General features: G+C 41.5%; 1 protein-coding gene across 1 annotated transcript in view; it reads left to right on the top strand.

Annotated features, from left to right (window-relative positions):
- cdh4 (cadherin 4, type 1, R-cadherin (retinal)) overlaps positions 1-13,034 on the top strand; it is a gene marked incomplete at both ends in the record, with an annotated part of 306,806 nt that overhangs the window by 216,348 nt on the left and 77,424 nt on the right. The window contains one exon of the mRNA XM_083888036.1: positions 1,938-2,093. Within this exon, the coding sequence (XP_083744162.1) occupies positions 1,938-2,093 (156 nt within the window). The remainder of the gene's footprint in view (positions 1-1,937; positions 2,094-13,034) is intronic.

Below are 13,034 nucleotides of genomic sequence, written 5' to 3'. Positions count from 1 at the left end.
TTCTGCTGCACGACGGCCTTGTGCATAATTGAAGTGAGCTGGTCCTTTTGATCTGTGCTATGGTGTGTATGTGCAGAATCTCTTACCTGCCAAACTCCTCAATACCCTCACCCATATGTTTACACACACACACACACACACATTGTTATGCACCTAGGAAATATGTTTGTACTTAAATGGAGATATAGGAGATGGAGCAGATGTTTATTTTTTGTAGTTTTGAGCAATTTGTCTCCTTCACTGGCAAAACAGACAGATGATTTCTGAAATTCATAATCCAACTGTTCTGCATATTAATTAACTTTTATCCAAACACGACACTAATTAGGAGGGTGAATTGTGACATTATGTTTTTTTTTTTCTTTTTTGTAAATGCTTTAGTTTCATCCTGCTTTGATTGGCAGTCTTGAATATTATGTGTTCTATGTGGTGCAGTATAACTGCTTCACTGATTAAATGTACACTATGTGCATACTGTATGTGCTTGAGTGAATTGATTGGAAGAAGTTATACAATGCTGCACATTACACCTTAACCTATAGTATCTACATTTGGAACTGGTGTGAAATTAAAAAAGTGGCTGTGAAAGCTTAGATTTGAACACGACACCACAAAGAAGATCATGTTGGAAAGTGAGGGAGAGATGGTATCGTGTTCAAACAGAGAGGTGTTTTATGCAGAAGCCACCGTCACTGCTGAACGGATGAAGTCATTTCATTTTCATGCCTGATGTGCAGTCCCACAGACCAGGAAAATTGCATAGGAAGGAAGGAGAGAGGGGGTTTAGTCTCTCTTTTTTTCTCCTTCCATTTGACTCTGATTACTACCTCTGCATTGTAACCATAGTGATGGTTCAGTCCACCAAAAAAGAATAAATATTCAACACTGTTGTGTTTCTGAACCCAAGGGTGAACAGTAGTATGTACATATGTATGTACAGAAGGCTGTTTTGTATCAACAACATACATCAATACATCATTGATGATGATGAATTTGTCTTTGGTTATATATCATGAACTCCAAAATAGAAGTTATATAGTAAATTATGATTGCATGCAGGAAAAACAGTTCACTTCTTGTCTTCAACATTTTAAACACTGTATGTTGAAAGCTTTCATGTAATTATGTAATTGTGTAATTACAGGCTTCGTAGCTTCATGTTTATACATGACAGTGATTTCATCTTTGTTAATATTGCTTTTTACACCTACATGAATATTAATATGTTTAATTAAATTAAATTGAATTGTATCAACTTAATAAGTGAATTATTGTCGTATTGTCACCGAAGTCATATTCATTTGTTACATCATACAGTGACACAATAGAGACCATTCTCCAAAGTCAACAAAGTGTCACACTTATGTCTTAATATATTCATTGCAGTGGCCGCATTCATATGGAAACCTATGATGTAAAATACATCGCTCCTTCTCCATTTGCACGTGTAACATTAAATCTCATGAAAGAGTGTTAAAAACTGAGCATACACGATTAGATATTCTACTCAAGTCAGACAAATTGTAGTTGAGAATCACTTTCATCTCGGCAGACCTTCAGAGCCAGCAATGAGCTCCTCTTTACACTTATTCTTGTTCTGCTGAGAAGCTGCCAGTAAGGTAAATTACACTAAAACATCAGCAGGTCAGACAATATCTTCTGACGGTGCATCTATTATCTGTGTGTCCCACTGCAAACGGTGCCCTTTTCTATTTTATTCTCCAGCCTATGAGTTCAAAATGTTAACCCTAAAAATACTGCTTGTACTTGAATGTTATAATATATATCAAGCATCAAGTGTCCATTCAGTACATCCTTGAACACTTCACATTCTCTTTTTGACTATTTATGTCTCTACAGTCGAAGCAAAAGCCTCCAAGGCCTAAATCCAGATATTCCTACCCATTGAACTTCTTTCTCTGTCTCTGTGTCCACAGATCCGCTCAGATCAGGATAAGGATGTTGGTATCCGCTACAGCATCACAGGAGCAGGAGCTGATCAGCCCCCGAGTGGCATCTACAACATAGATGCCATCAGTGGTAACATGTTTGTCACCCAACCCCTGGACAGAGAAGAGCGAGCCTCCTTCCATGTAAGGGCGCATTGATTGTTTGTCTTGTTGACGTCTGTTTCCGTCTACGTCCATTTATGTTTGTCCCTGTGAAAAGCTGTGTTTCCTCTAAGTGAAGTGTACAACGTTCCCACACATTTTTACCAATTCATTTTCTGACCAACTTCTATCACCTTTAGTCGCTTAAAGGAATACTTCACATTTTTGCATTTCGCTTTGTGTTACTAGAACAGGGGTAGTGTTTTTGAAAAATTGTGCTTTCCAACCTCAGTCGAGAAATATCTTCATTCTTTTTTTTGTTACCTGCCCAATAGCGACACTTGGTCATTTGACTCAAGCCTTGGTCCGAGGCTTGAAACTGTGATGCTAATTCTGCACTTTTTAGACCCACCCATAGGCGGACGGGACCTCATTACCAACAGTGTCAGCCATATTTGCTAACAATTCTCTAGCAGGAGCAAGTGTCACTGGTGGGCATGTAACACAAAAAAAAGAATGAAGATATTTCTCAACTCAGGGGAAACTGAGGTTGGCAAGCACAATTTAAAAAAAATGTCTACACCTGTTCTAGTGTTACAAAGCTCAATGAAAATATGTGAAGTATTGTTTTAAGTAGCTTAAAGTTCAACATAGGGTCTTACTTTGATGCACTAGTCTTATCACATCCTTTGTAGCACAAATTTAACACAGAATTTGGAATGGAATATATTAAGCCGTGTTGCCACTGAGTGGAAAGGTTCGGTTTGGTTCAATACAGTACATGTTTTTTTGCCGTTTCCATTAGGAATAGGTTATAGTAAAAATAACCAGCCTATGGAGAAAATAGTTTTTCTCCTTTCAAAACTTTCCAGGAATTTAATGAGCATACGTCATCGGGACCCTGAGTTTAGCTCATCATGGTATGATTTGGAACAGTAAACTGTAATCTGGCTTTTTTTTTGTGTTGCTTGGTGAATCCTCTCTCTCGACATAATGCTTGTTATATTTTAGAAAGGTTTCTGTCAACAGACTACAGTGTGTCCAGCTCCATCCTTGAGGTGTTGGACCACTGTGCTTGGTCCCCTAAAGGAAGGGTGCAAACAGTTGACATTGTACAGTTGTTAAAGTGCATCTTCACAACTTGGCAATGTACAAATGCAACTGAACTGTCATGCATCATGTATTTAGTGTTATTGTTGTGACAGTAAGTGATGCTTTTTTTTTTTTTTATCATCAGCTACAACCTCGTTTTCATCTAAACAAATCATCACACTTGCATAAGAGCTGGCTCTTAATTGTTTGTTTTGGTGAGTGCAGAAATAGAGACTTAACAGCTGTCACAGTGCACCTAAGTACCTTCCTACAGGCGAGTGAAGGAGAGAAGGTGAGCGTAGCTTACTACTACAGAGAACGTATGCCGTGACTGATGTTCAGTGGGTTAATAGAAGAATCTGCCTCAGCATATCCAACAACTATGATCAGTAGATCTATGTGACTATGTAGATCAGTTCAAAAGACTTACAAATCATGTATCTTAATCAACATTTAGCATGGACATTTATAAACTATCTCTTATATTTGCAACATTGCCAAAAGCTGGCGCTCATGAGCCAAATCACGATATTCTCCAGCGATATTTCCCTTCAGTGTCAGATGGAGTTCACGCTCAGGTCATGCAGGAAGTACTGAACGTTTCGATGAACAAATCGTTTTAATTAACTGATTGTAATGATTCAGTACAGCGAAAATAACTGCTTTGCCCATCACTAATTATGGAGACACTCTTATGATCAATTCATGCATATCAGTTTATACTGAATCTTCTAAAAAGAACAAAACATACTATCATCACTAATGTAGTGCCTCAAAAAAATCACCATAGACCACTTATCTCCTGTAGATTTTACTACTGTTATGAAGGAAAACAATATACTTTTTCATATTTCCCGGGAAATTGTGTTGGAAATGACAGAAGTATGTTATTTTCAAATAGGTGTTGTAGTATAATCTACAGCAGGGATCTCAAACTGGCGGCCCGGGGGCCACATGCGGCCCCCCCAATCGATTCCATGCGGCCCCGACTTAATATGATGTTATAATGAAAACATGGCCCACGACCTCATCGTCTTTTAAACACAGATTGTAGCTGAGGCACAGCAGCCAGCGAGGAGAGAATATATGTTTTTATAACAGTAATAAAATTAGACATTTGGTCATAATTATCCCATTGTTAAATCTATCATATGCAACATTCAGTTACATATATAAATACACTTGTTAGGTGCCTAAGCCATGAATGGCAGTGCCTGTAACGGCTCCTGGTACTAATTTTAATGACAGTTGTCCACACTATTTGAATGTAATTTAAAATAAATGTCTGTTTTTGATATTAATAGATTCATTTTGCATCATAAATAATATTATTAAGTATACGTGTGATATCATGATGCAATATTGTGAACAGGTATGTTTTTTTTCCTATTGTTTGTTCTCTAGGCCGCCCCCTCTTGACCATAATCGATAAACCAGGTCATTTGAGTTTGAGAGCCCTGATCCACAGGATACTAAAAAGATGTCTTGCCATTGTATCACAGCCAGTTGCTCATACAAGATGGCTTATTGAATTAAACATGGTTGTAGCTGGTTGTCCATTTGTGTTGGGAGGAAAAAATCCACCCCTTGTGTCAAAACAACACTAACAATAACATAATAATAACAATAGCACGTGTTAATAATGCGTGTCGCCTCCCGGTGTCTGTAGAACTTGGTGCAAACCTGCTAAAATGTGCATCCCCTTTTCTGTTTTCTATCTAACTTTAGTGTTGTGTGTCTAACACATCTCTGACTTGAAGTGCTTTGAGAGGATTTTCTGTGCTGCTCCTCTGTAGCGTAGTGCCTTTCCATCAGCCTTTCAATCTGATTAATACAGATCCACAAGGAATTCCCTCAGAAAACTAAATCTGAGGTGTAAAACTGCACAGACCAGCATAGGATGGATGAAACTGAGAGAGAAACCAAGGAGCAGAGCATGAAAACTGTACTTTTTGTTCTTTCTTGTATAGATGGTGAAAAACTGCAGCTTTAATTGTGTTCATATACTGTATGCGTTGGTGTGTGCGTGTGCTTTGAATGCTGATTGATCATTCATGTGTTTATTTCATGAAAAGAGAATGATTCCTCTTCCCCCATCTCCTCTCACTCTGTAGGTGGTTTTCCCATCAGCCTGTTTTTATGCACATTTTCAATTTGGGCTTAAAAATAACCTCAATGGAAATACAATGTAAATGCAGGTAAATACATTTATCAAGGAAGATGTTTAGAGATCAGGTGACTGAAATGTCTCTCAGGTACAGGATCACTCCTTAGTGCAAGAAGCAAATAGTAGCAACAATGAAACAGCTACTGCCGTTCTTTATTTAAATCATCAAGTCTTAAGGCCACATTATACTTTTCCGACTGCGTAATGCATTATCCTCCAGCCTTCATACTTCTGCGTGGTGGATGGATACGCGCTGCAATTTTCCTCCCTATCAGTAGGGGTCGCTGCACAAGGTTGTTGTGCTTTTGGCTGCAGTGACCAATGGCGTCCGAGAGAGAAAGACAGTTGTTGTTGAAACAGTGGCCGTTTCTCACTTTTCTGTGTCACGGAACGCAGTTTTAAGATAATTTGAGGCGAGAAATTGGTCATTTAGAGTCTAAACATGTGCTGTGTGTGTTAAGATATGACGTAACCTACGTCATATTCAGATATGACGTAGGTTACGTCATAGGTTATATTCAGATATGAATTTTATTTATAGGATAAAGCCCAATTATCCTAATTGGGCTTTATCCTTACTCTAACTTGACCCAGATTTTTTTGCTTACTGTTTATGTTGGTGAACTAACTCCAATATTTGAGTAACAGCAGTGGATAGACGGACCTGTGCATTGTAGTAAATGTGCATTTTGGAAAATGTGGTTAAAATGTGTGATACATTTTGATGCAAACTGAGATTCCCTTTTGACCAACCCCCCCTCCCCCCCCAAGTGATTTGATCACAAGCTTGAAGCTCAGTTCTAAAAGCCAGTGTGTCCTGAATGATTCTGGCAGCATTCTTTTGCATGTGTGCACGCTTTCCATCCCCAGTGTATTTTTTTTAACCAGGTGCAGACTTTATGGACTGCAACTAACGATTAGTTTCACCATTGATTAAGCTGTCGATTATTTCCTTGATTATCTTCGATTAGGTACAATAAGGTCGATTAGGATGGTGACCCTTTCAAATGTCTTGCTTTGTCCTGTGTGTGCGTGCGTGTGTTTACTCTGTGCTTACAGAGAATTGACAGCAAGATAAAGTATGTGCTTTTACATTTTATTAATTTACTGTTAATTAATCCATCCTTGCCTATTCCTATATTTAGCTGATGTCCTTTGACTCGCAAGAGTTTCACAGTAAAATTTTAGTATTCTTACAATTTTCTCGATCTAGATGTTGAGTTATCTGCAGCGTCTACCACAATATTAACTCTGATAACTCCCGATTTCTTCTTTTTAATCACTGAAATAATATTTCATGCTAAAGCAGCGCGAGTACTGCACTGATTTCCTTACTTTTTACCATGCATGTATAAATGCATCAGACACATTTGTACAGTCAGACCGGTTTGAAACTTGGGCAGGAAGTGGAATCAGATCTCATGTGGTCACAAGAGGCACATCCAGGATGCAATTAAATGCCACTTGTCAACAGTCACAGTTAATGCTGTCCACTTTTGACCGGATCTCTCAATACTTATGTTGATACCAGGTCTGATTGGGGCCTGTGCAGTGTGCAAAATACCCATTAATAATCGGGGGGTCCCATCTCCCAATTGTTGCTCAATACCGTGTCACCACCCCAGTATTGGCTATCTTCCCTGTCAGTTGTGGGCTTGTGTGGGCCTTTTCCACAGCACAATATTGGAAAGCAATTAATTAAAACATTAAAATCCAAAATTACAAATACAATAATTTACATGTTGTCTGGTAATAAAGGATAAGAAAGCCTGCAAAGTGCATTATGTATGTAGATCATATGTAAAACAGAAATTACAGAAATCTTTAGGAAAAACGTTTTTCCAGTTACATTGTAACATGGTTAGACCCCCCTCAAATTTTGCATTTGAGGCTTTCAGTGGGTCCGTTAATCAGGGGGTCCAGCCCCCCCAGACTCCCTGTATTTCGCACAGTGGGCCTGTGTGTCCCTCAATTTTCCTTTGTGCCTTCCTGCAATGTATCACTTTGCCTCACAGCACACATTGTTGAATGCTCACCTCATGCACTCTGCAGCTGTGATGTTCAAAAGGTGCAGATGGTTAGTCTGCTTTTCGCCCAGGGGATTCCCCACCACACACACACACACACACACACACACACACGCACACTATGGATCCTCACACACACACAAGAAGCCATACGAAGCTGGAAGGTTGAGTTCACGACATCTCCCTCGAGAATCACAGGTTAGACAGCTTCTTGGCTGCGTGAATTAAATATGCAGACCACATGAGACTCGCGCTAACGCTAATATACACACATTACAGGTTTTTAGTGTACATCAGCACAGACACCTCGACACGCAGTCAGTGTCCCGGTGTCAACGCTCATGTGACTGTCAGCATGATAGATGACTGCGCTGCTGCTAGAGCTAATTCAGAAGCATGCTCCTGTCTTAGAGGAAGGGGGAAAAAATAAAGGAGAGTGAATCTCCTCAGCATCTGTCAGCACACACACACTCAGCAGTCTGCACCTATTACACACAAACTTAGTTTTATAGCTTAGTGAGGACACATCACAGACATGATGCATTCCCTAGCCCAGGGGTGTCAAAGTCATATTACCTAGAGGCTATAGTCTGGTCAAAAGGGAAACAAACTGGGGGAAAAAAATAGTTCAGTAGCGGGTGGGCAATATGATCTTAGAATTATAACACAATAATTATATCATAACAGGCCTCACAGTTGGTGTAGTGGTTAGCGCTCTTGCCTTTGCAGCAAGAAGACCTGGGTTCGAGCCCCAGTTGGAACAAGGGCCTTTCTGCATAGAGTTTGCATGATGTTATCCCAGTGTGTGTGGGGGTTTTCTTTGGGTTTTCTTTGGGTTTTCTTCCCACAGTCCAAAAACATGCAGATTTGGGGAATAGGTGAGTTGGTCACTCTAAATTGACAGTAGTTGTGAGAGTGTGAGTGAACGGTTGTTTGTATGGCCCTGCGATGGACTGGCAAACTGTCCAGGGTGTACCCCGCCTATCGCCCTCTGTCAGCTGAGATAGGTACAGCACACCCCGCGACCCTCTGGTGGAGGTTAAAGCGGTAGATAATGGATGGATGGATGGATATTCATGATGATATTTCACATCATTTCAAATTAAAAGTGCCTTTTTTGTTGTGGAATGATTTGGAATTCTGTGAAATATCATCATGAATATCTTCTTTTTTTGTCTCTATGTCCAGCCCCCTTTTCACAAGACTATATGCTCATTGGCCCCCAGATCATTTGAGTTTGACTGCTCTAGATGATTGTCTAGTATTATGGTGTGTGTTTTCCATTTAGTTTTAAATGAGCCACTTGTTCCCTGACTTGCTGCTCGTTGCATTTGCTGTCTTTCTGTGCCTGCTTTTACACTAAACCAGCAAATTGGGATCAATAAAGCAGGTAGATTATTGGTCCCTGGGAAGAAAGACTCAGTCAGGCTCAGTAAACACTTCCTGTATTGATACTGCCTGTAGTAGAGACAACACGTTGGGTTGAGTGAACTTTCATGTTGATTGCGGCTTCTATTTAGGCTCCTGCCAACCCACGCTGCTTGTGCTAAGATGTCTGATTTAGTGTAGGAGAATGTAGGCAGTGTTTGACCCAAGGGAAATTTTGTCCAGTGCTTACTTTCTTTCAACTTGACAAGAAGTTCCCACCACCGCTGTGCTCTCGCTGGCCAAACTTTGCTTGTTAGTTTTTGGTCCAAGTGAAAAGAGAGACGAGGCTGCTGTTTCTGTCAGACTAGCACCAGAGGGAAGTGATCTGCGAGGTGAGGCGAGCGGGTGTTAGCTCCAGCTTCAGTTTTGTCAGACAGTGAGTCGGTGGGGGGCACGAGGTGAATTGAGCAATATGAGAATGTCACTTTTTTCCCGATGTGTTTGCATGAATGAATCTATTTCAGTCTGCAGTGAGTGTTTCTATGTGTGTTTACACCCATCGCAATCAGCCTATAGTGCTGTTGGATGTGTTATATTTGATTGAGCAATATGAACCAAAATAATTTTTTTTGCTGAAAGACTAATTAGAGTTTATTTAATTATATTTGAATTAAGTAGCCCCACCCCTTCACACTTTGTATCATTGAAAAGCCCTAAATGTCCACTGTAGATAGGAAACAATTTAACTACTGGTAGTCAGGGGGATATGAACAAAAGTATTTGCGTATTGAATGCAGGTCCTTCAATCAAGCATTGGACCAGGCCCCTTATCTCAACTGAAGGGCAATCTTAAGCCTTCAGCATACCAAGACATTTCAGAAAAGGCTATGCTTCCAACTTTGTGGCAACAGTTGGAGGAAGAGCCTTTTCTATTCCGAAGTGATTGTGCCCCAGTGCACAAAGCAAGGACTATAAAGACATGGTTTGATGAGTTTGGTGACCTGTTGTGTGGTGTAATGGTCAGGTGTCCGAATGCCATTTAGTGTATGTCTCGATATATATTTTCAGTTACAGAATAACAAAAAAACAGTTCTAGTCAAAGCCACATGTGCCAAATGTCACACATATATGTATATGTATATATATAACAATATACATATACATATACACTGCTGTATAATTAATTATGTGACTAATGTCCAGGTGCTCCTCAGACACAACAGTGCTACAGGACTCTCTAATCACAACCGAGGCTCCACCTCAAACAATATATTCTGACATTTTCCGACAAAGAAAAAAAGATGGCTCTCCCCTCTCTCTTACTTTTTCTCGTTTTTTCTCCCTTCTTCTGGCGTGTTTTTTACGTTTTTTCTTTAAAATGGTCATATCCTGCTGCCATCACGCACACAATGAGACCACTTTTTTTACTTTTGCATTCTGTTTAATGCTGTTTTCGGCACTTTTGGGAACTCAGTCGGCAGACACGCTCAGCAGATCCATTGTTTACACCAGGGATCAGCTGTTGGCGTTGCGCAACACCGCTCTCTCTCTCTCTCTCAACGCGGAATGGACAGATCTAAAGAGAAAGAGACGAGGCTGCAGAGCGGGACGGAGGAAACAGGAGAGTAAACGTAGGTTCCGTCCTTTTATTCCATCCATCATAATGGGAAAAGTCTGCTCCCTCTGAACAAAACTGACGAGCTCGTGGTGAACAAGAAGAAGAGGGTGTTCGCTTCAGGGAGCAGAGAGGAGCTGAAATAAGTCCAGCGGGAGCTCAAGAAGGCGATCAGAAAGGCTAAGGACGTCTGCAAGAGGAAGCTGGAGGAGCAACTGCAGCAGAGCAGGACGAGGGACGTGTGGCCACAGACATCATCCCCAAACTGTCTTCACCTCCAAACCACCTCTCTCCAACCCCTCACCCCCTCAGCCCCAGCCGCCCACCGCCCCTCACTCTCTGTGACAACTGAGCAGGTGAGGAGAGAATTGAGGCAACTGAAGATCAGGAAAGCTGCAGGACCATGATCAGCCCCAGACTGCTCAGGGACTGTGCTGACCAACTCTGTGAGGTGGCACATCTTTAACTTGAGCCTCAGACTGGAGAAGTTCCTGGTCCTGTGGAAGACCGCCTGTGTGGTTCCGGTTCCTAAGACGGCGTACGCAAAGGAGCCGAGCCACTTCAGACCCGTCGCCCTGACCTCTCATCTGATGAAGACCATGGAGAGGCTGGTCCTCAGGCCAAAGATCGGGGTGGATGATGCCATCATCTATCTACAGCACCGGGCGCTGACTCACCTGGAGGCCGCCATGAGTGCTGTGAGAGTCATGTTCTTGGACTTCTCCAGCGCTTTCAACACCATCTGTCCGGCGTTGCTGCGGAGGAAGATGGAGGACGCAGGAGTGGGGACACAGCTGGCTGCATGGACCACCGACTACCTCACCAACAGGCCGCAGTATGTGAGGCTGCGGGACTGCAGGTCTGAGGTGGCCATCTGCAGCATTGGGGCGCCTCAGGGGACGGTGCTCTCACCGTTCCTCTTCTCCCTCTACACCTCGGACGACACCTACAACTACAGCAGCTGTCACCTCCAGAAGTTCTCAGATGACTCAGCCATTGTTGGCTGTGTGTCTGGGGGGGACGAGCTGGAGTACAGGTCGGTCATCAAGGACTTTGTGGACTGGTGTGAGAGCAACTTCCTGTAACACCGGAAAGACGAGGGAGATGGTGATCGACTTCCGGAAAAGGACCCCACCACACTCACCGGTGAGCATCCAGGGCTCGTACATTGAGCTGGTGGACAGCTTCAAGTACCTGGGTGTTCATCTCAATAACAAACTGACCTGGAACACTCACATCGACGTCCTGTACAAGTAGGGTCAAAGTGGCCTCCACCTCCTGAGGAGACTGAGGTCCTTCGGTGTGTGCAGACCTCTACTACAGACTTTAATGACTCTGTGGTGGCCTCTGCCATCCACTGTACTGTGGTTTGCTGGTGAGCAGGCAGCACGGACAGGGACAGAAAGAAACTGAACAGGCTGGTCAGGAGGGCCGTCTCTGTCCTGGGCCGCTCGCTGGTCTCGGTGGAGGAGGTGGGACAGAGGAGGACATTATCCAGACTGTCCTCCATCATGAATAACACACTCCACCCACTGCACCTGACTGTCGAGGGGCTCAGCAGCTCCTTCAGCGACAGGCTCTGACACCCTCAGTGTAAGACGGAGCGCTACTGAAAGTCCTTCATCCCCACTGCTGTTCGGATATTTAACTCCTCGTTTTAAATGTCCACTCATTTACTACTACTATTACTACGGTACCTCTGCTTATGGTGTAAATTTCAGTTTCTTTATTCAGGATTTCTCTTCTGTATTGAGTGCACATCTCGGTTTAGTCCTGTGTGTACATTTCTGTATATTGTGCATTCTTATCTTATTTTTATTCTTATCTCTATTTATTACTTACTCTACATTAGAGTGTCATTTAATTACATTTTTTTACCATATTTTATTTTATTTTATTCTATTTTTACTCTTATCTTACATTTTATTTATTTTTTACTTATACTTAGAGTGTCATTTTTTTTTACCATATTGTATTTTATTTTTATCCTATTTTTACTCTTATCTTTATGTTGTCTTTCTTTTTTACTTATTATGCCCTTGCACATTTCTGCACCTCTTGTCACCTTAACTGGGGGGGGGGGGTGACTGAATGCAGAGAAGCAATAATAAACTAGGAGCAGTGAATCTGATGCTAAACCAGAGGTTTCAAACTCGTGGCCCGCGGGCCTGTGACCTCCTTTTCTATCAAACACAGCATGCGTGGCTGAGGCACAGCTACCAGCAAGGTGATATGATTACTAAATACTAAATATGTTTGCTGGCAATATTTTGTAATAATAATGTGTTATAATTATCACATTATTAAATAGATTATATTAAACATTAAATTATGAGCTTGTTTGGTGCTTTAATTACAGTTGTCGACATTATTATTTTCTTAATTTTAGATTGATTCTGCATCATTTCCGCTACCTTTTTTTTATCCAGACCAGAACTCTCTTGACCAGATTAGATGCTCATTGGCACCATGGTCATTTGAGTTTTACACCCCTGCACTATATACATTTTTCTGATCATTCCATGATGTAAAAAAAAAAAAAAAAAAGAAATGTTCATGTGGTCACGACATGCTGGACATGGGGGCAGCAATAATGCACATAGAGAAATCCACGCCTGTTTACGTCTTTCAAATACAGTTAGTAGCAAGAGCCACACAAAATATTTCAGCAAAGAGGAAACGCACCACATACAGAATTCAGAACAATTTTGTCA

This window comes from Microchirus variegatus (assembly GCF_963457635.1).
Source record: "Microchirus variegatus genome assembly, chromosome: 4".
In the NCBI taxonomy this organism is placed as follows: Eukaryota; Metazoa; Chordata; class Actinopteri; order Pleuronectiformes; family Soleidae; genus Microchirus; species Microchirus variegatus.
This window is presented reverse-complemented; position numbering and strand designations above follow the sequence as displayed.